The sequence below is a fragment of the Glycine soja genome, chromosome 6 (assembly GCF_004193775.1).
Source record: "Glycine soja cultivar W05 chromosome 6, ASM419377v2, whole genome shotgun sequence".
NCBI lineage: Eukaryota > Viridiplantae > Streptophyta > Magnoliopsida > Fabales > Fabaceae > Glycine > Glycine soja.
The window spans coordinates 864,959-890,147 of NC_041007.1; the positions used below are offsets into that span (position 1 = coordinate 864,959).

A 25,189-nucleotide genomic window follows, 5' to 3' on the forward strand; every position below is an offset into this window, starting at 1 on the left:
GTTTTAAACAAAAATATTCATTTGCTATATATATCGACCAATGAACAGATATCAATTACAAAGTCCCGGAGTTCAGAACAAATTCTTTTTTCATTTCTAGCCACCTTCATTTTCTGTGAAGAGAAAATGGCACCAGTAGAAAGAAACATAAAAAGCTCTCGGCACAGTCGCAGTAACAGCTTGCACAGTGCACCACACCCCATTTTATCACAAGTTGGGAGCATTTGCACAGATTAAAGGATTCTGAAGCCACCACTTCATTGTCATCAGCATCATCATCTTCAATAAGTCACAGACTCAATGACTTGAAGGATTTGCAAGAAAGTGCTGATAAGTTGCTCCAATTGACAATCTCCCAACAAGCATTGGCGCAAGAATGCAGCAGCAAACAGATTGATGAACTATTAGATGGGTCTCTGAGGCTCTTGGATATTTCTAGTACAGTTAAAGATTGTCTGCTGCAATCAAAGGAAAGCATGCGTAAACTCGTGTCAGATATTCGCAGGAGGAGAGATGCTGAAACTGGATTCACAATTGAGGGTGGAAAATACCTGACATGCAGGAAGAAGATGAAAAGGGCAATTGCGAAGGCCTTGAGAGACTTGAAAGAAATACAAAATGAGTTCAAAGTTTCTTCCTCAAACAAAGACAAGGAGACTTTTTCCATGCTCAACATCTTAAAAGAAGCAGAAAGGGTCACTATGAGCTCATTAGAATCTGTGTGTTAGGAAGTCCCACATTGTCTGTCTCAGTTCTTGAGGTACAGGTTATATATCTATTGGACAACTTCATTTAGTGTTTATTGGTTCTAAGTTGAACTATAACATGGTATCCTGTGGAGGCATGTTAGGAACCCACATCTAGGAAAAAAACTTGGTATCTAGGAAGAAGATGAAGAAAGGGAATAAGAAAAGCTTTTGAAAATTTGAAAGGAATGAGAAATGAGTTCATAGTTTCTTCCTCAGAAAGGCAATGATACTGTGCCACTCTTAGTGTCTTAAAAGAAGAAGCAGTCACTGAACTTGTTGGAATCTTTGTTGTTGTTTATTTGACCCGGGCTATCGAAGAAGAGCAGACGGTCAACAATCTCAAAGCTGCAGCTTAAAACAGTAGCTTGTGATTCTCAATAATCACATACAAATAAATTTGAAGGCAATACAATGTAAGAACACGTATATTACTTGCTGAGTTGAACCTATGGATCTGCCAATGGCATCCTGTGAATATATATTTTGTCTGTTGGAGCATAAGGAATCTCCTCCTAAACAAATATCAATGAGGCTAACTAATCAAGATTTGGATGTAGACATAATTACATAAATGTTAGAACAGTGTGTCTCCCAAGGAAACTATCCAACTCAGTATTTTGTCTCAACTTGCTCTCTCACTTGCATGATTATACGATTTTCAATGCAAATGCCTCACCTAAAACGTGCTTTAACCTTAAACAAATATCAATGAGGCTAACTAATCAAGATTTGGATGTAGACATAATTACATAAATGTTAGAACTGTGTTTCCCCCAAGGAAGCTATCCAACTCTCATTTTGTCTCAACTTGCACGATTATGACATTTTCAAATGCAAATGCCTCACCTAAAACGAGTTTCAACCTTAAATTTAACTTATCTGCACGTGTGGACTGCTGTATTAATGTTAAAACCACGTTTGCAGTGCCTCTCTTGGAGGAACAAGAATATCATCGCATCACTCGTTCCATATGACATTTAACCTACATATTATTATTAATATAAGTTCAATCTCCTTGGGCAGCCGCCCCTGTTTTCTGTAATGAGTATATTTATATAATTTCTTACAAGAGTATGAAGATGCAATACCCGTGTACTTAATTGAAACAGATCACAATAAGTGAAGTCAAACCCAAGCTTGTTTTCGTACATTGTTTTCCTTTTTTTTCTTTATTATTTTTTTTGTTAGAAACATACAATTGATGGTGTGTTTCAGTTTCTGTAGGTTATTCATCTTAAAAGAGAGAGCATGCATAAAAATTGTTCACTGTAGATAAATAAGAGAGTATAAAAAGTGTTCGCGAGCTCCACCTCTTCATGCCCATGGGACACACTGCCTAGCTTTTATGCATCGACTCACCCGTTGGAAAACTGAGGAGGGTAAACACTACGTTTGAGTTGGTCATCATGTCAAACCATCGATTATCTTACTCTCCTGAGTTGGTTAGAATATCAAACCATGGGTCATCTTACTGGTATGAGTTAGTCACATTTTAAATCATCTGTTCTAATACCAATGTTGCAAAACCAAGAGAATAAATACCAGAAAAGATTTTTACTAATGGACTATGAACAATCATACAAGTGAATTTAATAACACACTTTAGTCCAAAACCTTAAAACTTAAATTTATGAATTTTTCCTTTCACTTATATGTGTTTAACTTTTTCATTCTGTGAGATTTCTTAATCTCACTTATACGTGTTCAACTTTAATCCAAAAAGTCACGAGGGTTTAAATTATTTTTTTGCAGTAAAAAAAAAAAAGTCACCAGGATTATGTATTGGTGAGGGTCTTTGGTAGTTTACACTTTACATGAAGTTACAAGAGTTCATTAATCATTACTACCGGACTTCGGTAGTTTACATAAAGTCATAAGTTCATTACCATCACTGTACCAAAAATAAAAAAAAGCAGATAAATTTGCGCCACTAACCCGTGCAAGAATTTTTTTTCTCTCGTAATTTTATCTCTGTTACTAATTTACACATGGAGGGCGAACTCTGATGCAGTGATAAAGTTGTGCCTTGGTGACTTGTTGGTCATGGGTTCGAATCCGGAAACAGCCTCTTTGCATATGCAGGGGTAAGGCTGCGTACAACATCCCTCCCCCATACCTTCGCATAGTGAAGAGCCTTTGGGCAATGGGGTACGAAGTTTTTTTACTAATTTACACATGAAGTCTTTATATTTTTAGCTTGACAGCTGGGATACCTGTTCAAATTGACTTCGAATCACATGGGTTCAATGTTGATTTGCAAAGTTTTTTATTATTATTTAGTAATAATTTTCAGTTTTCTAGTCGTCAGACTTTACGCCTTCTCTCTGACCATTCATTTAAAGGCTGCTCAAATCGTTGTAGTTTTGAAATGAAAAAAGTTTGTTTAACCTTTTCTTTTCTTTCACTTATTTTAGAGGTTATTTTAGAGGTGAACATTTGAAAGAATAATAAAAGGAAACTGAGAGATGAGATTTGGAGTGTACTCGAGAATATGAAAAAAAGACAGATGATGAAATAACTATAATATGATCCTTAATTAACACGTTCTGCCGGATAAATAGAACTTCATTCACATTAATGTACAATTAGGATACATTATTTGTGATACCCTCGATCCTTCCACACATATAAACAAGTAAAACATATATAAAAATACACATAAATAAATAAATCCACATGGATAAAAGGTTCACATTCACTTCACTATTATCAAATAAAATTTATTAAAAGTATATTCGGCTCAGAACAAGGTCATCAAAGTTTACAAAAGAAATTTTATTAAATTAGTGAAGTAAAATAAAATAAAATAACATCATGCAATTAAAATAAAAATGTATCCTTAATGTCACATCCTATCAGAGCATTGTGTCACAGCGTCCTCTAACACAAAGTTCTTTAGAGTCATCCACTTAGTCATTTGCTCTCATGAATCATCACATGATCCAAACACAAACAAATAGCACACAAGAAGTGAGTTATCATATTTCTAAAAAAATACAAATAAATAAAAACATGATTAAAATAAATTATAGAAGTATGTATAACATAACTCAACTTAATACAATTCACGTCACTTCACCACTTTATCATTTAAAATTTATTTTTCAATCACCAATTACATTACACATGAATCACACACTTAGGTCAAGACGTAATAACACTTATCAATTTCATAATAAACAATTAACAGACGTTATGCAACAATTATAATAAGACTCAAGCCTATATGCAATGTGGTATCATGTCAATAAAAAATCACATTGGGACGTTTAGAAGTACATAACAACACACACCACACAATGAGTATGTCAGGTCACTCTCACTAAGTAAAATCATAAGGTGACCAGTCAGGATCACTCTATTTTGCAAGAATGTTCCAATCATATGGGATCAACATAGGTTTAAAGAAACACTCAAACCAAGTGTCTTTACCCCAAGGCCTAGATTCCAAAGAATCTGTTAGGGTCTTACCTTCCTGATTCAGGTTCAACCCCTAAAACAATTTTTGCACGCAGACACTGTTCATGAATTATACAATACCCACGACCTCACACTCATGTTTCAAACACGTTTAACACATTGCACTATAATTTAACACTTTAGGTTCCTAACCAGGAATCCTACACTTTCCTTTAACATTGCGCATAAACACTTTTCTCAAGGTAAACACCAGTCGGGTTATTGTATAATTCACAACTCACAACACAAGTATTGTTACATCAAGTATTAACCACACACTTATTCACAACCAAATTTCATGTCCACAATTTTGCATCTCACAATGTCACAATCCATCATCACATGGTTACGTGTATCTCGCAAATTAACACATATTCAAATTTGCACTTATACTCAATCTCAATAACAATGTTACAATCTCAAAGAAATATGTTATCTCACAATACAATTTCAATCACAATTTCATGATCTCAATATAATAATTTATCATGTTAATCTAGTAAATCTTATCCAAAACACAAACAAATTATACAAAAATGTTTCTCACAACATGGAGAGTAAAACTCATCAAACAATTTCACATAATCATACAGGAAGAATTACAATACAATAAACATCCCAAAATAAATCTCAATTCGATCCTCTAAGGATTCCTACACATGTTCATTCTAATCCCAATTACGATAAACTCATTCCTTACCTCTAACCACGTGTGTAGTTCGACAGTGATAACAATGTCTCTAGTGGCTCCATAAGATTACTCAAGTTTTTCCTCTAATTGTTCTGGTAGGATTTTCAAGCATTACAGAGAAGGAGAAGAGATTATAGCCTTCATTTCACTGTCAACGTGCAAGATTAATTTTTCTCTGCAAAAACATTATTTTGCAAATCCCAACAGTGAGACTGTGCGGAAATGAGTTTCAAAGCCGGTGTCCAAATTTCACGATAATCTAACGGTTAATGAGTTTAGGATCATAGTTTTACTACGACAGGTTTGGGTGTATGCGGAAAAAGAAAAAGCTCAATGCGAGGGATATTTCTTTCACCAAAGACATTATCTCGAAAATCTCAATGACAGGTGTGTGGGAAAATAAGTTCCGAACCTCGTGTTCAAATTTTGTGACGATCCAACGATTAACAAATCCAGGATCGTCGGTTTACTGAGACAGATGTGAGTGTATCCAGAAAAAAGAAAGGATTTTGAAAAAGAAAGAAGTAAAAATAGATTTGAGAGAAAGAGAGAATAAATACGTGTGATAAATGTAAAAAGTGTGACTCATTATGTCTTTGTTTATACATAAGGTACTTTGTATTTATTATTTACTCTATTTTTTATTTTATCATTTTATATAAAGAAAATCTATTTTATTCCTTGTTAAATAAAATATTTATTTTTTCTAAAGACATATATTTATTTTATTTACCTTAAATCTATTATTTTAATTAATAAAATTATTTTTATTATTTATTTAATTACAAAAAATTTATTATTTTCCTAAAATTTTATTTATTTTAAATAAAATCATTTTTAATTTATTTTATAAAAAATGAGATGTTACGGTCAAAATTGAGTGCACAAAAATCATAGAAATGTTCTATGATTAGTGGTTGAAGATGTTGAGAAGGGAAGCTATGTTCCTAATTAGTTTCCTTTAGAGGTGCTCAACTCCGATTTCTAGATCCTGAATGTACATCTCCAAATTTTCGACATGGCTTAGAAAACACTGAATAGATGAAAGGTTGTGACTGAGGAGAGACTGCAAAGCTGCATCCACCTTTTCAAACTCATATGTGAGTGATTCTTGAGTCACAACTCACAAGCCACTCTTTTAGCCTTGTACATGTATATATTACTTGCCGAATTTAGATTATTTTTTCAATTTTATATTTGATGTGTTAAAAATGTTGTCATGATGCAATTGATTTTCAAGTCAGGAAATTATAATCTGCTCAAGAAGATATGACAAAGAAAATTGAGAAAGATTTTCAGTTCATTATCACTAGACATATACATTTATGATTTCCATGCACAAGCGTATCTCTATCTATCACTACAAAAATTCTACCCCAGCTATGTTGGACTAGTGGTTAAGGATATTGAGAAGGGAAACTCTGATTTTAATCAGACGCCTAAATAGAAACTCAAGTCCTTCTTCAAAGTCTTGAATACACGACTCCATTTTCTCCAAGTGGTTTTGCAGATTGTTCGTGTCTTCAAATTTGCAAGTCTTGCATACGAAGGACTGCAATGCTGCATCCAATTGGGCAAATTCACTTTCATCAGCAACTAGCGAGCAACCCACTCTTTTGGGCTGAATTAGCTTGGAAATTGAAAGCCAGTTGTTTGACTTTGATCGTGTTGATCCTGAGATAAATTGCAGCAGTGTCTGAAATGTTGAAAGTGTAACCACTTCCACGTCTTGTAATAAGCTAATCAAAGCCACTGTTCGGTGATCTTTGTCTGCGGTAGATGAGAAGTTGCAACTCTTTGAAATGCTGTTCAAATTTGCCAAGGCTTTGGAGATTGCCTTTTTCACTACCTTCCTAGATGTTAAGAATTTCTTAACCTCTGCTGTCAACTCCACTTCACCACCCCTCTTCCTTCTTATGATTGATTGAAGTTCACGTGTGCATTCTTTTGTGTGCAGTAAAGCTTCTTTGGCTGAAGTACACACATCTAAGAGCCTTAAGGATCCATCCAAAAGTTCATCCACCCAATTCTCTTGACACTCATGGAGAAAGACATCTTGAGTGAGAGGAAGCTGAATCAATTTTTCAACACACTCAATCAGATCTTGCAATCCTCCTACCTTATGTCTAAGATTTGATAAGGAAGAAGAGGTTTCATTGGAAGCCCTTAAGCTTTCCAAGTGTTCATTGCATTTGAGAATGAGAGGGTGTGGTCTAGAGGGCAAGCTATTTGAGCGACCATGGGAGCCAGATTTTGAGTTCAAAGGAGAGGATGCCATTTTTCCTTAAGAGAAGAAAAGAGAAGAGAAGACTTGATTTTGAATGTAGAATTGAGTCTATGGATCTGCCAATGGCCTCTTGTCAATATATACTATGGCTTTTGGAGACATAATGAATCTCCTCCTAAACAAATACCAATGAGGCTAACTAATCGAGATTTGGATCTAGACATAATTTCATAAATGTTAGAATAGTGTCTCTCCCAAGGAAACTATCCAACTCAGTATTTTGTCTCAACTTGCTCTCTCACTTGCATGATTATGACATTTCCAATGCAAATGGACCTAAAACGTGTTTTAACCTTAAATTCAACTCATCTGCACGTGTGGACTGCTGTATTAAGACTAAAACAACGACTGCAGTGCCTGTCTTGGAGGAACAAGAATCGCATCACATCACCCCGTTCCCATATAAAATTTAGCTTAAATCATTCTTTGCAACTTGCAAGAGTATAAAGACACAATACACGTGTACTTGTTTAAAACAGATCACGACAAGTGAAGTCAAACCCAAGTTTGTTCATGCACATTGTTTCCCGTCTCTTTCTCTGTTTCAAACTTACCATGGATGCTGTGTTTCTGTTGGTTATACCATATATTCACCCAAAAGAAAAAATCGTATAAGAGCATGTCTAAAGAATTGTTTACTATAGATAAAGAAGAGAGTATTAAAAGTCACAACTCACTAGGAGTAAGTTAATGGTGGATGACCTAGGTAGATTACATGAAGTCATAAGTGCATTACCATCACAGTACCAAATAGAAAAAAGAAATTTTTTTGCCACAGTCTAGCATAAGAACTTTTGTTTTTCACAATTCTATTTCTGTAAACTAATTTACAAATGAAGTCTTTGAGATTTATAACTTTAGTCATACTTAATGATAGATGGTCATATTTTTATGAAGCTTATATGTCTTGCATAATTTCATTTAGTGAGAAAAAAATTGGATTATATTTGTTGTAAATTGTAATTAAATAATATTAATGTGTTATTTATTTCCACTTCTCTGTTGTCAATCAAATTGTAATGATAAACAGCATATTAAAATAAGATACCAATTAGTTTGTCCTCATAACAGGAACCTAATCATATTCTTTTTCCCTCCATTAGCTTATAAAAATTGAGAGCTAATGTCAATTTTAAGCTTGACAGCTAGGATGGCTGTTCAAATTGACTTCGAAGAATATGTGGGTTCAATTACATAATAATTTCCAGTTTTCTAATCATCATGCTTTAGTCCTCCTCCTCCTCCTCCTTGATCACTCATTTCATTTTCCTTCTTGAGTTCTTGTACATGTGAAGAGGCTGATTACGGTTTTGAAATAAAAAAAATTGTTTAGCCTTTTCTTTTCTTTCCTTTCACTTATTTTAGAGGTGAAAATTTGAAAGAATAAAAGGGAATTGAAAGATAAGATAGAATATGGAAAAAGAGAGAAGATGAAAACTTAATTAACATTAATGTACAATTGGGAGACAGTACTCATTGGATCAAATTGAGTTCCAAAAACCATATAGATGTTCTACGATTAGCGGTTGAAGATGTTGAGAAGGGAAACTATGTTCCTAATTAGTTTTCTTGTGAGGTGCTCAACTCCTATTTCGAGATCCTGAATGCACATCTCCAAATTTTCAATTTGGTTTAGAAGATACTCAATAGGTGAAGGCTTGTGGCTGAGGAAAGAGTGCAAAGCTGCATCCACCTTGTCAAATTCATTTGTTTGTGATTCTTGAGAGTCACAAGCCAACTCTTTTAGGCTGCATGAGCTTCGAGATTGCTGATCATCTGCTCTGCTTTGGTTGCCCCTCGGGGTCACAAATAAACAACAACAAAGACTATAATGACCTTACTGTGACCTCTTATGTTTCTGTTAAGACACTTTGCATGGACAAAGTGTAAAACTCACTTTTGATGGTTTTCAAATTCCTCAAGGCCTTTCTGATTGCCTTCTTCAACTTGTTCCTTGAAGCCAAGTATTTTCCACCCTCAGTTGTAAATACGGTTTCATTAGCTTTCCTTCTTTTGATGACAGAGTGAAGTTCATGCAGGCTTTCCTTTGATATCTGTCGGCATTCTTTAGCTGTACTGCAGATATCCAAGAACCTCAAAGACCCTTCTAGAATGCCATCAACACACTTGTCACTGAACCATTATGCCAAGGCTTGTTGTTTGATTGGTAATTGTAGCAACTTATCAGCACAGTCATGCAAATCCAGAAAAGCATTAAGTTTGTGGCTTAATGAAGATGATGATATTGAAGAAGTGGCTTTAGAGTCCCTCAATCTATGCAGATGCTCCTCATTTTGTGATATGAGTGGGTGAGGTGTGGAGGGTAATCTGTTGGAATGAGTCTTGAGTTTTAGGGGTTAGCATCTACTCTATATATAGCGAATGAATTATGGGAGACACAATAATTTTTTTAAATCTTTTCCCAATGTGTCACGTTGCATCCAATATATTACTTCATATTTATTAGGATATAAGCTTCCTCTTCATGGTGAGATTGAGATGGTTATAATTATATCACAAGGGAGACAAGAAGAATATCTTTCATTCTTTCCTCATATGTCTTGGCCTAGCCGTCTCGTCCCCCAATTTTTAACTATCCCAATTACATAGATTGCTGAAAAATGGCATCTTTGCAAGCTGCTACAATAAAATATCCAACTCTATGGAGCATGCATCATAATAGAAGCTCTTGTCTGGAAGAGGAGGCGAGGAGCTGTTTCAATTCATAAATAGAATTCAGATTATGAACTTGTCTGTCCAGAACAGAATATAACAGAAAAGAGAGAATCTTTATTTTCTGATATCAATATATTGATTCAACATTTTTTTAATGTATCAACTTGTGCTACTTTTTTGCAATTTGTTGTAGTCACTGAGTCATTAGTAAATGAGATTACTGGAACCAAATTGGTTAGGGAACATGAAGGGTGTGACTTGTGAGGGTGATACATCAAGCAATGCAGTACAGCGACAAGATGCTGGCAAACTTGTTTTTTTTTGTTTTGCGGGCAGTATGCAACACTATCATTACAGGGTGATTAAGCACATTTTAGTATTTGGTACCTTCCTTCTATTGAGGTTGGTTCAAAGTATATTGTGGTTTAGGGAGACAAGAAATCAAATCAAATACTATTATGAAAGACATCCATAAGGGAAATGTAACAGACTTAGAGTCAGATATACACAAAACCTCAGTAATGTTAATGCAATGTTTCTTACAGAGGGACACTCTTAAATACAAGCAACCATCTTGATTTGGATCTCACATCCATCATGCCATTGTTTCCTCAGTGCTTCCTACGCACCAGGATCCCCAGAAAGAAAATACATTTTAGAGGTTAAAAATCTATTTGTAATTAGGATAAAATAGAAAATCAACTGCTGAAGTTATAAACAATTTTATTTTTATCTTAAAAAATTTACCGTTTGATGTACCTGACCTTAGAGGATCCTAATCCACATGTAATTATCGAATTTGGAGACATAAGAAATCTCACCTTATCTGACTCACCCTAAGACTAACTGATTATGATTCAGATCTCAAAAATGTTAATATAATAATGTCATATCTTATGCACAGGAACACTCCAACTTTTTTTTGTTGTTGAAAAGGAACATTCCAACTCAAGACTCATATTTTTCTTTAACTCACACTTTCAAATTTAAGTGCAGCACGTGTGGACAAATAATCATTATTTGATTATAACTATTGAAGTCCGATTAAAGCCTTCTCATAATTTTTGGAAGCTAGGGAGATGGCATATGTATTTGGATAAAATTAATCATGATGCATTGGCTTGTCCTCTAATATATGTAGGACATTAAGCACGTTGTTTTCTGCATTGTAGCATATAAAATGCGAACCGATAACTCCCTGTGTGAGAACAATTAAATATAATGTCCACGATTTCATTCATATTGACTGGAAAGATTGAATCCCATGTGAACTAAAAGTTTGATGCCCAGTAATTGTCATTCTCCAGCCCCTCCTTCACTATATTCCTTCCGTTTTACCCTCACTTTATCTCTCTCTCTTGCATGTGCCAAAAAAAATTTGTTTTGTTTCTTTTTCATTTGGGGGCTAGAGTCACGATTTTTTTTCCTCATATTCAACGGTTTTAGGGGGTCATTCCAGACTCAAAAAGGGGGGAATATATATATTTCTTTAGAAAAGAATAAAAACGAAAAAAATGGAGAACTGAGAATATGAAGGGTTACAAATATGGCATATGATAAAAAAAGTATGCATACTTTTCTTTAATCACATTGATGTATAAGTATGAGACGATCATGGAAAGGGTTTAGAAACATATTTTGGTTGACTAGTGGCTTAAAATGTTGAGTAAGGTAACTCTGGTTCTAATTAGTTGTCTTGAGAGGCGTTCAACTCCAACTTCAATATCTTCAATGCACAATTCTAAACTTTGCACATGGCTTTGAAAATTCTCAGTGGATGAAGGCTTTGAACTGATGAGAAGCTTCAACACTGTGTCAACCATTTCGAATAGATTAGTGTCGGACACTTCAGAATCACAAAGATATTCGCTTTGGCTGCACGAGATTGGAGATTACCGACCACCTGCTTAGCTTTAACTGACTTATGGGGCCAGTAATGAAACACAACACAGATTCCAATGAGCTCCTAGTGACCACTTCTGCTTCTTTTAAGAAGCTAAGCATGGAAAAAGTCTCCTTGTCTTTGTTTGAGGAAGAAACTTTGATCTCATTTTTTTATTGCTTTTAAGTCTCTAAAGGCTTTCGCAATTGCCTTTTAATGTTCTTCCTACATGCCAAGTATTTTCCACCCTCAATTGTGAATCCAGTTTCAGCATCTCTCTTCCTGCGAATAACTGACACAAGTTCGCGCATGTTATCCTTTGATTGCAGCAGACAATCTTTAACAGTGCCTCAAATATACAAGAGCCTCAGAAACCCACCTAATAGTTCATCAATCTGTTTGTTGCTGCATTCTTGTGCCAATGCTTGTTGGAAGATTCTCAACTGAAGCAACTTATCAGTGTTTTCTTGCAAATCCTGCAAGTCATTGAGTCTGTGACTTATTGAAGATGATGAAGAAGTGGTGGCTTCAGTACCTTCAACCTGTGCAATGCTCCTCGATTTGTGATAAAATGGGGTGGGGTGCATTGGGCAAGCTGTTACTGCGATTTTGCAGAGAGCTTTTCATGTTTGTTTCAGCAAGTGCCATTTTCTCTTCTAAGAAATAAAGGTGGCTAGAAATGAAAACACAATTTGTTCTGAACACCGGCTCTTAGTAGTTGATATCGGTTCAATATATAGCAAATGAATAGAGGAGACAAGAAGAATATTATTGTTTTCAAATGTCACCAATTGAGAATGCAACTACATTATCTTAATTCTGGTCTTACCATCCTAGTGCTGTCAGAGCATTGTATGCTCAGTGCTTTCCGTGAACCAAGCTTCCCAACTCATTTTTCAATTTTAAGTTGGGAATCACATGAATATGATATCTTGCGTAGATGAGATACCTTATCTATGACTTGCAGGTGATTGGATTGAACGTTGAAAGTGGATCTTGTGTCTGCGGGTGGAAAAGCAGCTCTAATTATAAATTCCATTAAACAGAGCATATTTAATAGTATATGGCTTGAAATCTGGGAAGCGGGTGAGGGTGTATCTTCATCAAAGATTATTCATATCTGGATGGCGATGTGTATGCAATGTTCCCAGGTCATACCAAGTAAATATTTTGTGTTTGATGAAGTAAATGCATGCATGTATTTATGCTCTATCCTGTATTAGAGAGAAATAAGTTGACAAAAAGTTGTGCAATTAGAAGCATTGCCAGGACATCTGTGGAAAGATAATCTTCTTGTCTCCCTTGTGATATAATGATAGCATGCTCACTGTGAATAGGAAGCTTACATCATAGGATAGAATATATTGTACACTCAATAAAGGAAACGATTAAAATAAACTTCTTGTCTCCCATAATTCATTCGCTATATATTGTGTAGATGCCAACCCCTAAAACTCAAAACTCCAGAGTTCAGAATATACAACACAATATCCCATACCCTCCTATCCTACCCCTCAGTTTTCTGAAAAAGGAAAATGGCAGTTACTGAAACAAGCACAAAAAGCTCTCTTCACACTCGATGCAACAGCTTGCCCTCCACACCTAACCCACTCATATCACAATGTGAGGAGCATATGCAAAGATTGCAGGACTCTGCAGCCATTTCTTCAATATCATCATCATCTTCACTAAGCCACAAACTTAACGGATTGTTGGATTTGCATGACTGCACTTATAAGTTGCTTCAAGTGCCAATTAAACAACAAGCCTTGGCACGAGAGTGCAGTGACAAATGCGTTGATGACATTCTAGAAGTGTCTCTGAGGCTCTTGGATATCTGCAGTACAGCTAAGGAGTGCCAATTGATATCAAAGGAAAGCATGCAGGAACTTCACTCTGTCATCCAAAGAAGGAAAGGTGATGAAACTGTTTTCACAAAAGTGGGTGGAAAATACTTGGCTTCCAGGAACAAGTTGAAGAAGACAATGAAAGCCATAAAAAGTGAGTTTTACACTTTGTCCATGCTTAGTGTTTTAACCGAAGCAGAAGAGGTCACATTGAGGTCATTAGAATCTTTGTTGTTGTTTATCGGTGACCCCAAGGGACAACCAAAGCAGAGCAGATGGTCAGCAATCTCAAAACTGATGCAGCCTAAAAGAGTGGCTTGTGACTCTCAAGAATCACACACAAATGAATTTGACAAGGTGGATGAAGTTTTGTACTCTTTCCTCAGTCACAAGCCTTCATCTATTGAGTATCTTCTAAGCCGTATTGAAAATTTGGAGATGTGCATTCAGGATCTAGAAATAGGAGTTGAGCACCTCACAAGAAAACTAATTAGGAACAGAGTTTCCCTTCTCAACATATTCAATCACTAATCATAGAGCAACTCACAAGACATAGGAGTTGAGCACCTAACAAGAAAACTAATTAGGAACAGAGTTTTCCTTCTCAACATCTTCAATCACTAATCATAGAGCATCTCTATGATTTTTGTGAACTCAATTTTGACCCATGAGTATTGTCTCCCAATTGTACATTAATGTAAATTATTTTTTGTTCTTACTGCAGAACAATTACTTAATGAATAGATTACAGATATTTAATCTTTACTCTTTTTCCCTATTCTTGAGTATACCCCAAATCTCATCTTTCAATTCCCTTTATTCTTTTAAATGTCCACCTCTGAAATAAGTTAAGGAAAGAAAAAGGTTAAACAAACATTTTTTAATTTCAAAATTATAACAATTTGATCAACCTTCTTCATCTATACAAGAAGGAAAATGAAGTGAATGCTCAAAGAAAACAGGGAGTAAAGTATCCTCATGATTAGAAAACTGAAAATTATTACTAAAGAAGAGAGAAGAAACTGCAAATCAAGAATTGAACCAACATGTGATTCAAAGTCAGTTTGAACACGTATCCTAGCTGTCAAGCTTATGGATGTCATCAGGTTAATGATTAAATCAAAATTTAAATGCCTGCACTGCACATGTTGGGAGAAAAAGAAAAAGAAAAAGAAGATGATTGTGTTCCTGTTATGAGGACAAACTAATTGCTATGCTATCTTAATATACAGATTATTAATATTTTTTCTTCAATGTGAAAGACATATGAGATGTGAAAATAAATAACACATTAATACAATTCAATTACAACTAATATAATTCCATTTTTTCTCACTTAAAGGAGATAATGCTGACCCATAAGCTTCATCCAAATATGACCATCTATCATTATGTATGACTAAAAATATAAACCTCAAAGACTTCACGTGCAAGTTAGTAACAGACAGAATTAAGGAAAAATATAATTATTACGCTGGATTGTAGCGAAAAATTTTCCAGTTTTCTTTTTTGGTACAGCGGTAGTAATGAACTTATGACTTCATAAACTATCAAAATTCCTGACCACTAACTTAATGCTAGTGATTTTTCATACTCTTTTTTCTTTAGTGCACAAGTTTTCTTACATGCATATTTAAGATGAATATATGGTATAACCAACAGTAGCTTTATACCAATATATATGAATGTATGATTTTTTCTTAACTGATTCGATTCAATTAACAATTTCTAATTTTAAAACAGATCCTAACTAAATTAAATTAAATTGTAACACTTATACTAATATTTATATTATTTTAATATTTTATGTGTGTATCACTTAAATTTTGTAATAATTTTAGTGTTATATATATAAAATTTATGTAATACATATTATTTTCTTTTTTTATGATTTTTTAAGATATGTTTAATTTAAAATAAATGAAATTTTATAAATTTTTATTATAAAAGATTTAGTATATTAGTTGTTATTAATAATTTTTTAACGTAATTTTATTTAAAATATAAAAAATATATAGAAAAATTTAATAAAATAATACTTCACTAAAAATTACAAAAATCAGACTGATTCAAAAAGTTTTTTAAGTTTTATTTGGGTGAAAAATAGAACCAAAGCGAACATGCCTACCTACGACACTTCGATGACGACGTCGTTTTGAAGCGCAGAAGCTCCAAATCCATATCCGATGAAGCTGCTGGCTGCTGCCAAGGTTCGTGGAGCCCAACAACCGTAGTTGGCGGAGAAGGCTGGACGATCGACGAAGTTTGAGATCTGCTCGACATTCAGATCTGAATCCATGTCCCCTCAACACCACCAGCCTCCGTTCAAGAACCTCCTCGGACGACGCCACGCGCTGTCGTTACATCCTTCAAGCCATTCGTTATCTCCACCGCACCGGTTTCTTCTTCCCTTCTCCTGCTGGAACACTCTCCAATCTTCCATCAACCAATACCACATTCACTCCTCTCACGGAACCATCTTCGGGGGAACTCGTTGATTGCAAGGCTATTGCTTCTATTTATGCTGCTTCTAAACATGTCTATGTTTTTTTTCAAATAAAATTCTTCTTGGCTATTTCTAAATTACATCTGTTGATTTGTTAATTGAAGATTGAATCTTAAGGATGAACAATCATTTTTAAAAAATTAATTAAAAATTTGTGGGAGTTAAATATCACTACAATATTTAAATAATTATATTTATAATAAGATAATAAAATCAAATATTATGGGGGTTTTAATCGTCACTGTAATAAATTAATTATTTTTAAATTTAAATATTAACAAAAGATTAATGTTTTCAAATGAAAAATTATAAAATTATTAAAATAATATATTTTAAAACGTATAGGATTAAAATAAAACCTCTAAAATTTAATATATTAAAATATACTAATTATAAAATATAATGGATGAAAAATAATATTAAATTTTTAATATTTAAATAGTATTAAAAATAAAAACTTCTCAGCCCTTACTTTTTAATTATTATGAAGTAAAAAGCAATTCCCTTGGAACGTCATTTTCATCACCCAAAACATAATAAAATTGTCAACACACGCAATAAAAAACGACTTTCACATTTCCATATTGTACTCGTTTTTCTTAGAAGTATACCAAATTACCAGTTGAGTTTATCCCAAACGTGAAAGGCATTTAAAAAGAAATGGAAAGAAAACCACGTACAGACATCCGCTAAGAAGATTTTGTGTGTGCTTGAGTGAACCTTTGTGAAATTGATTCAATCTGATTTTATAAAATTGATTATTTTGAAATAATGTAATTTTATTTTAATGTATTTCTTTTAATTTTATTTTAATGTTTAATGTAAAAGTTTTTTAAATTTATTTTAACTTAGTTCTAAACATCAAATTAAATTTTTAACATAAAATTAAATATGTGAGTATATATTTAAAATTATATTAATTACTCTTTTTTGTTTTATTATAATTTTTTTAAGTTGTTTTACATTAAAAAATTAATAAATAAATGAGAGAAAATAATAATTTTATAAAATTAATCTTATCATTCTTGATTTATTTTTAACTTTTGTTCCCTATCATAAATATAAATAAAATAGTAATTAATCTTATATTAAAAAATTAAAATAATATTTATTTTAATTTTTTTTATATTATGATTATTATGAGACAGTGCAAGTAATATTCTAACATAATTGTGAATAATCTAAAGTAAAATTAAACATGCACTTAAAGGTCTCATTCTACCTTGCAAAATTTGATCACCATTCTAAGATTTTTTTAATATGTTTCAAACTTTCTTTATTTATCTTTATATGAACTCGATAGACTATAGTATTTAGTCTCTTATTGTTACGAGAGACTTTACATTTTAGACAGTAAAGAGTTGATGTAGATAGAAGAAGAGGAATGAATATAGGAGGAGAAAGAAATAATAGACATAGAAAGAGAGTTTTCCCTAGTTAAGATGCTAACTTTGATGTATTCATGAGATAACTTTGAGTGTCTGTGTCTGTGTCTTTCTCCTCCTATTCTTTTTATATGTCTAAGGTAATTTAAGATTCATGCAACATTACGAGCAAGTATGGCGGTGATAACGCGCTTAATGCGGGATTCGCACTAAACATGCCTTTGGACTTCTTCTTGGTTCTTCTTCGAGGAGGCACATTGTGCAAGTCTTGTGTGTTAACAAATGTCTTAGTCTTCAACTTTTTCTTTAAAGTTTTTTTTCCACATTTTTGTTTCAATTTTCATTCAAAGTATTTGTAATTTTCTTCCTTTGAATTCTGCTGGTCAAAATTGACATGATATTAAAATTTTTATTATTTCATTAAAAAATAACAATAAGGTAAATAAATTCTAATGATTTTTAGTCAAAATTGACTATCAATTAAACTCAAATTTCACAGTTATTAATATCGAAAATGAAATCACACATAAATTATAATAAAGAAATAAAAATTGATATTAAACCAAAATAAGAATAAAAGGACACCCATCTGAGTGATCTCAATCAGTGTATTTGTATTGGTGTTAATCAATTTGCCAGGGCAGCGCATGCCACATGAATTTTGTCACTTTGTAAGTTGTTTTGCTCTTGCACGGACAATCACCGGGTTTGGTATCAGATTTTTGGTTTTATTCATTCCCATCACTTTAAATATTAGAAGAAGATATTGAATTTAGTTAAAAACAACACTAATAAGAAGCATGAACAACACTAATAATATTCATAATATTTAGTGTATTTTAATTTCATCCTAAAAAATAAATACTAATAATTATTTAAAAAATAAGTCAAAATTAAAAAATATGTACATATTGATAAATTATTTATTATTAAATTGTAGAGAAATCATTCTCGCACTCATTTTTCTATTTTTAAAGGATTAATCTAATATTAATTTAAAATTTTCATAATAAAATGCAACGTTTAAACAAGATTGTCATAAAACTTATATTTTTGCCATAAATATATTTGCGGTTTATGCTAAATTAATGAATTTTGTTTTTGAAAAATATTCGATATGACTAATAAAAAATAATCTACATATTTTAGAGGTAAAAATAAAAATATATACTAAATAAAATTTACTAAGGAGAAATTCAAAATATATTTAAACATATATCATTCAAGAACTAAATAGACATTTAAAGTATATTTGAATAAGATTAATTTTAGAGAAGCAATTATTTTAAAAAATATTTATTTTAGATAAAATAATGAAAATACGACTAAAGGGTTCAGACTTCAGAGCTGCTGCTGTCATGTCTGAATTCTGATGATGCTCAGAATTGTGTCCCCACCACACCACTTTAACGGTAGAGATCAAGCGAACTGATATCATTCGAAATCAAACAAAACAATCAAAGTGGATACAAAAACTTTTTCTGATGAGATTTTCTAGACAAGTGAACGGTGGAGGTAATGGGAGGACTCAAATAATTAGTATGTTAGTAGCATCATGCGCTTATTTGTTTCTTAATTCAAGTTAAAAGCCCTCTCACATGTATTGTGGGCCTCCAACTTCTGATCAACGGTCCTCATGTTCATCCCCACACATTCATTGTCTTTTGTTATTATTGAAGATTTATATAGATAGATAGATAGAAGATGGCTACACTCTCTCAAATCTAAATAGGAACAGTCACCAAACTCAATGATGAACATTTACTGACAAACTTATATTTTCCTCGTTTAAAAATAAATAAATGGAGACTGGAACTTGTAATTTGTTAAATTTAAGACTTTATCTTACTCTACTCAACTAAACATCCAAGAGTGTTTTGTTCAACTAAATAAACTATTTGATAAACAATCGTATCAATTAGTAAACTTATAATATTATTTGAATAATTTATAAGTATATCTTAACATATTTTTCGCATTTAAATGAATGTAGTGATTTTTTTATTGTTGGTCTTTATATTATCAAGTACTTAATTGACACATGAGCAACGCATGTCATGGGAAAGGCATGGGTGAGTCGCAAGAGATCAGGAGCGACAAACAGAGATACTTATGGTGGGCCCACTGTGTATGGGCCCAGCTGCGTCTATGAGAACCGTCCATGCACGCGGCCTGGTGTATTTTGGACGAGCCTCTGGCTAATCGAGCTGATCCGTTAGTTACATCCAAAAAATAAAATAAAATAAGAATTAGAAAATTGAAAAAACCTTATACTTGTACATACTCTCCTCCATCTCATTTTGTTGCTGATTCAAATTATTTGTTACTTTACCGTCATTGTTTAGTTCTCATATCTATAGTTAAATAGTAAATAGTACATGCAATATAATGTCAAGAGTTTTTATGTTGCCATTGTTTTTTATTATTACAACATTGATATATAATATTTATTAGCTTTCTTGATAACTAAATTTTAAATAAAAATATATTTTATCACTTTTTATAGAATCTCTCCTAAAATTATTTTTTATTCACAAACTTAAGATTTTATTTAAAGGGATAAGCTCACTACTATTCGAACTAAGAACTTATTATTAAAAAAAATTAATAATAATTTATATTTTGTTTTGGGTGATTTTATGCATGAGAAAAAAATCATCTAGTTTTTTTTTATCATTTATAAATGTATGAAATAATTAGATAGTGAAATGGCAATTGCTAGCATGGAAGTGCTTTTATCATTTATCAAACTCAACCAAGAACAAAGAAATTTTGGAGCATGTGTTGCACGGCTGCAAGGCTCACGATCATGTCAGATTTGAGCAGGCTCTCTTTGGTACTGCAATATAGTACATTTCAAGCAAATAACAACCGTAAAAATTCACATCAATTTTTTTTTTTTTGAACGAATCTAGATATTAATTAGTATTATTTTTCTTCGATTTCATGTACGGACAGGGCCCGTAATTGACATGTGTTTTGTTCCTTAATGCCTTTCCCACGTGGAACAGACACCTAGAAACTTGGACTAATTAAGGAATTGAGGGCCATGGATTATAGTGCCTAACAATTAACAAACATTATTATATATATATGCTATTATTTTCTATAGTTTTTGGAAATTAATACCTATCAAAACCATAAGATTTTTCTCGTGAGGGGTCTGGCTCACAAGCCAATAAAGGCAACCTCTAGAACCTTCATCACCACTCGATCGCATTACAAGTCTAATAATTGACCTTTAAAAATCAAAACCAGTGTCATTGCTTCACCAGATTTCCACTTTATTGCAACATTTACAAAATTAGTTAATTCGATCCTCTTCAGCTTCACCTTCCTTGGGGGCAGGGTAAGGCTTTCTTTATGTTAATTAATAATTAATTACAGTTTCTCATGATCTTTGTGTAATGCACACTTGACTTCACGGTTTGTAAGTGAAACTTACTGTGGTATTTGCAGTTTTCAAGGACTCTGAACATTTGATCCATCACCATCTCTTCTTAGCAGTGAGGTGAGGTGAGGTCACTACAATGGCTTCTGCTTGTGTGACCCTGAAAGCCAATACCCATTTAGCAAACTCTGAGAAAGGCTTTCTTGGAGAAAGAATAAAAGGTGGCTTCAACAACAGTGCCTTGGTGATGAATCAGTTGGCTATACGTTCTAGAAGCCACAAGAGGGTGAAACATGGTGTTGGTGTTGTATCTTCTGTTCTCACATCAAACAATGCCAAAGAATCACTGGTAAGCTGAACTTGATTCTGGGATCCACCTTCTACTTCTTGGTCTTTTACTTTGTGTGGTTGCATTTTTATTTTTTTTCATTTGGTGTGGTTTTCAGACCTTGCAAGTGCCTTCCTTTCTGAGAAGAAGAGCTGATCCAAAAAATGTTGTTTCCATCATATTGGGAGGCGGACCTGGGACACAACTCTTTCCTCTCACCAAACGTGCTGCCACACCTGCCGTTAGTGAATCATGGTTTTTGTCTGAAATCTGAATCCTAAGTTGTTGTTGTTGTTGTTGTGATGGTGTGGCATGCAATGTGTTTTCAGGTTCCTGTGGGTGGATGCTACAGGCTTATAGACATCCCTATGAGCAACTGTCTCAACAGTGGCATCAACAAAATATTTGTGCTGACCCAGTTCAACTCTGCATCCCTCAACCGCCACATCGCCCGCACCTATTTTGGAAATGGCATTAACTTTGGGGATGGGATTGTGGAGGTATGTGCATCACCATCACTATGTGCCCCATTTGGTTACTGTGATTGATAGGGAAATATAAGACACTAGGGAGGTTCTTGTTGACCACTTTCAAGTAAGTTTGCTTTTTTATTTTTTTAATGATTCATGGCGGTGACTAATTATGCCAATCAAAGCGCAAAACAGGTTCTGGCGGCTACTCAAACACCAGGAGAGGCTGGAAAGAATTGGTTCCAAGGAACTGCAGATGCTGTGAGGCAATTCACTTGGGTATTTGAGGTGGGCGTGTAATTCTTTTTATATGCTGCTTCATCTTTTTCTTTTTTGTTTGTCACTATCACTTTTTGAGCTTCCCAAGAAGTAATGGGGCATTGTTGTAGGATGCCAAGAATACAAATGTTGAGAATGTGTTGATCTTGGCTGGAGATCATCTATATCGAATGGATTACATGGACCTTGTGCAGGTATATGGTGTAGTATTGTTTTATAGAATGTATAATTTCTTCATTTCATTTTCAAAAAAATCCTGATTTAGTTTTGGTTACAAAATGAACAGAGTCACGTGGATAGAAATGCTGATATTACAGTTTCATGTGCTGCTGTGGGTGACAGGTGTGTTCTCTAAGATGTGTTTCTTTTTGCTGCTGAGTCAATATTTAGGCTTAATTTCTTTCTAGGGGGAGTGAATAGAAGCAACTAACTTCCTGAAGACAAAATATTTACAAATTTAATTGCCTGTTTTTCAGCCGTGCATCAGATTATGGATTGGTTAAAGTAGATGACAGAGGCCGCATCATTCAATTTTCAGAAAAACCTAAGGGTGATGATCTGAAAGCAATGGTAATTCACAAGCTAACTTATTGATGCATCTTCTTTCTGTTTTCATGTTGTCTGGTAATTCTACTGTGGTGTTTCACTAGCAGAAAGAAAAAATAAATTACCATCCTTAATTTCAAGAGTGTTTCCTCACCCTTCTAAGAGTGAACATCTTAGCTCTATAGCATTTTGACATCGTTAAATCTAGTATGACTTATAGTACATCAAAGGACAACAAATATTTGATAAGCTGAACATGTAAAAAATATGCAGACTTAGATTTACAAGGTACAAACTATAAAGGCTGGATTTGCAAACTTCCCTACAAAAGAAAGTCCTGAATCCTTATGTTTCATCCTTTTTCTTTTTGCCATAGTTATTTAATTTTTCTTTAAAACTAGTTGCCACCATAAATAATATGTTGATAATATATTTTTCGTTGTTATTCTCTGCAGCAAGCAGATACCTCTCTTCTTGGGTTGTCATCCCAAGATGCATTAGAGTCACCATATATTGCATCTATGGGGGTTTATGTATTCAAGACAGATGTTTTACTCAATCTTCTGAAATGGAGATATCCTACCTCAAATGACTTCGGATCTGAAATCATCCCTGCAGCTGTGAGGGATCACAATGTCCAAGTTAGAGAAAATTCCATGAATATATATTTTTTCAAATGTTTTTATACACTTTAGAGGGTTATGTGTCATTCTAAACCTCTTCATTTAAGAGAAAATTCCATGAATATATATTTTTTCATATGTTTGTTGTTTTTGCAGTCATATTTTTTTGGAGACTATTGGGAAGACATTGGAACAATAAAATCCTTTTACAATGCTAACTTGGCTCTTACTGAAGAGGTGTGTTCAATATATTAATGACTATCATTTTTCAAATTTAATGGTTACCCCATTCTGAGTGTAAGAATTATGCATTAGCCACAAACCACAAAAACCAAAGATACACTACTAGCCCTTGTTTTGCATCCAGTATAGGCCGTATTGTCTGAGAACAGAGGCCAGTAGGAAATGGCAAATTGTACCATACTAAACCGGAGGAGGCATGAATCAGTTTAGTATTAACTATAATAAGCAATAGTACCTTTATTATGGCACATGGCTCAGTGGCCTAATTAGTAGTTACAGTGAAACTCAGCTCAATTACTTGCTAGAATGTTGCAAATTGTCAGTGTCATTGCTCAGTTGATTGAAACTAATACTTATCTGCTTTATGGCACTCTCTTGCAGAGTCACAAGTTCGAATTTTATGACCCCAAGATTCCCATTTACACATCTCCAGGATTCTTACCACCAACAAAGATTGACAAATGCCGGGTATGATAATATTTACAATAATTTATCTTTTAATATGTTGGTAACATCATGAAATATCTTACTCATTCTGTTTGAGTTTCTTTGGTAGATTGTGGATGCTATTATCTCCCATGGATGTTTCCTGCGGGAATGCACAGTTCAACACTCCATTGTGGGTGAACGTTCACGCTTGGATTATGGCGTTGAGCTCCTGGTAAACTACTACACATTCTAGACCTCTGATGCTAAACCTCTTCATTTAAGATTCCTCCTCCTAACTAAAACCACCTTTTATAGGACACTGTAATGATGGGAGCAGACTATTACCAAACTGAATCCGAAATTGCTTCCCTGCTGGCAGAGGGGAAGGTCCCAATTGGTATTGGAAGGAATACCAAAATTAGGTAATTTTAACCCAGTTAACTGAAACTAGATTATTTAAATCATTTTATGGGTCTAGAAAGTTAAAAGTAAATATAGATATTGAATGAGTATCATGATAAAGAATAAGCTTTGTCATGTAGCAACTCTATTTATTATTGCCAACTAATAGTCATGAAATTGTTACATAATTTGTTATCTTTGTTGAAGGAACTGTATTATTGACAAGAATGCAAAGATCGGGAAAGATGTCATCATCGCAAACAAAGATGTAAGCAATGCTCATATGTCATACCATTGATCCTGTTTGTTTAATTCCTGTATATGCAAGACCTATCATAAGCCAACCTATTAATGTCTTGCCAACTCGAATGCTTTCTCTGTAGGGCGTTCAAGAAGCAGATAGACCAGAAGATGGATTCTACATCCGATCAGGAATCACCATCATAATGGAGAAGGCAACCATAGAAGATGGCACTGTCATATAAATGGATAGGGCTCATTTCTGGGCTGATTACCCAAATGCGCTGGAAGAGGAATGCTCCCATCTTTGGACAGAAGGGTAGCTGTTTGCAATGCTGTGTTACAATGCAGAAAGCAGCAGAACACCCCATTTGCTATATGATATGTAAAATAGTAGCTCCCCCCCCACCAATACATGTAAAAATAGAATGAATAAAACCACGAAAATCAAGATGCATGAGAGTATATAAATTGAAGGGCTGAGCCCGAGGTAGCTAGCTACAAAGTTGCTTGAACCCCTTGTAAAAGACACTTTCTAAATTATTTGTATCGCTAAGGTATCAGTGTATGGCTAAATGGATTCGTTGGCATCATCTTTCTGTTTGCTATTATACGTGAATTGAAGCCCCTACGTAATCTTAAATTTAGTATCTGATGAAAATAGTAGTGATAGTAAAAATGAACACCAAATCGCTAATAGTCTGAAAGCGTTGCGTTAGGATGCATGAATGCACGCGGTAAATGGCAATGCCCAAT

The 25,189-nt window shown here is 33.7% G+C and overlaps 3 protein-coding genes across 4 annotated transcripts; 2 read left to right on the forward strand and 1 right to left on the reverse strand.

The window, feature by feature from the left end:
* Positions 1-6,181: 6,181 nt before the first annotated feature.
* On the reverse strand, positions 6,182-8,573 carry LOC114414476. Its single transcript, XM_028378753.1, has one exon. It carries the CDS (start codon positions 7,175-7,177, stop codon positions 6,290-6,292), a length of 888 nt encoding a protein of 295 aa, XP_028234554.1. The 5' UTR covers positions 7,178-8,573; the 3' UTR covers positions 6,182-6,289.
* Positions 8,574-12,853: 4,280 nt separating this feature from the next.
* Positions 12,854-14,421, forward strand: LOC114414477. The gene has a single exon (XM_028378754.1). It carries the CDS (start codon positions 13,280-13,282, stop codon positions 14,120-14,122), a length of 843 nt encoding a protein of 280 aa, XP_028234555.1. The 5' UTR covers positions 12,854-13,279; the 3' UTR covers positions 14,123-14,421.
* A 6,196-nt stretch (positions 14,422-20,617) lies between these two features.
* On the forward strand, positions 20,618-25,032 carry LOC114414478 (glucose-1-phosphate adenylyltransferase large subunit 1-like). Of its 2 annotated transcripts, XM_028378755.1 has the most exons (15): positions 20,618-20,831; positions 20,942-21,222; positions 21,320-21,442; positions 21,531-21,701; positions 21,867-21,959; positions 22,061-22,144; positions 22,237-22,292; positions 22,427-22,520; positions 22,952-23,137; positions 23,276-23,356; positions 23,744-23,830; positions 23,919-24,023; positions 24,107-24,213; positions 24,401-24,461; positions 24,577-25,032. In XM_028378755.1, the coding sequence occupies exons 2-15, from the start codon at positions 21,013-21,015 to the stop codon at positions 24,676-24,678; spliced, it is 1,560 nt and encodes a 519-aa protein (XP_028234556.1). In that variant the 5' UTR covers positions 20,618-20,831; positions 20,942-21,012; the 3' UTR covers positions 24,679-25,032. The 2 variants fall into 2 exon arrangements, with proteins under 2 accessions (XP_028234556.1, XP_028234557.1); XM_028378756.1 differs by lacking the exons at positions 20,618-20,831; positions 20,942-21,222 and having other exon boundaries at positions 21,325-21,456.
* The last annotated feature ends 157 nt before the right edge of the window (positions 25,033-25,189 follow it).

Excerpts from the sequence above, each read along its gene's own strand:
- LOC114414476 (XM_028378753.1), bottom strand. The coding sequence starts at position 7,177 with ATGGCATCCTCTCCTTTGAACTCAAAATCTGGCTCCCATGGTCGCTCA.
- LOC114414477 (XM_028378754.1), top strand. The coding sequence starts at position 13,280 with ATGGCAGTTACTGAAACAAGCACAAAAAGCTCTCTTCACACTCGATGC.
- LOC114414478 (XM_028378755.1), top strand. The coding sequence starts at position 21,013 with ATGGCTTCTGCTTGTGTGACCCTGAAAGCCAATACCCATTTAGCAAAC. Across the intron at positions 22,521-22,951 it reads GTGATGATCTGAAAGCAATG|CAAGCAGATACCTCTCTTCT; the intron begins GTAATTCACAAG and ends TATTCTCTGCAG. Across the intron at positions 24,024-24,106 it reads ATTATGGCGTTGAGCTCCTG|GACACTGTAATGATGGGAGC; the intron begins GTAAACTACTAC and ends CACCTTTTATAG.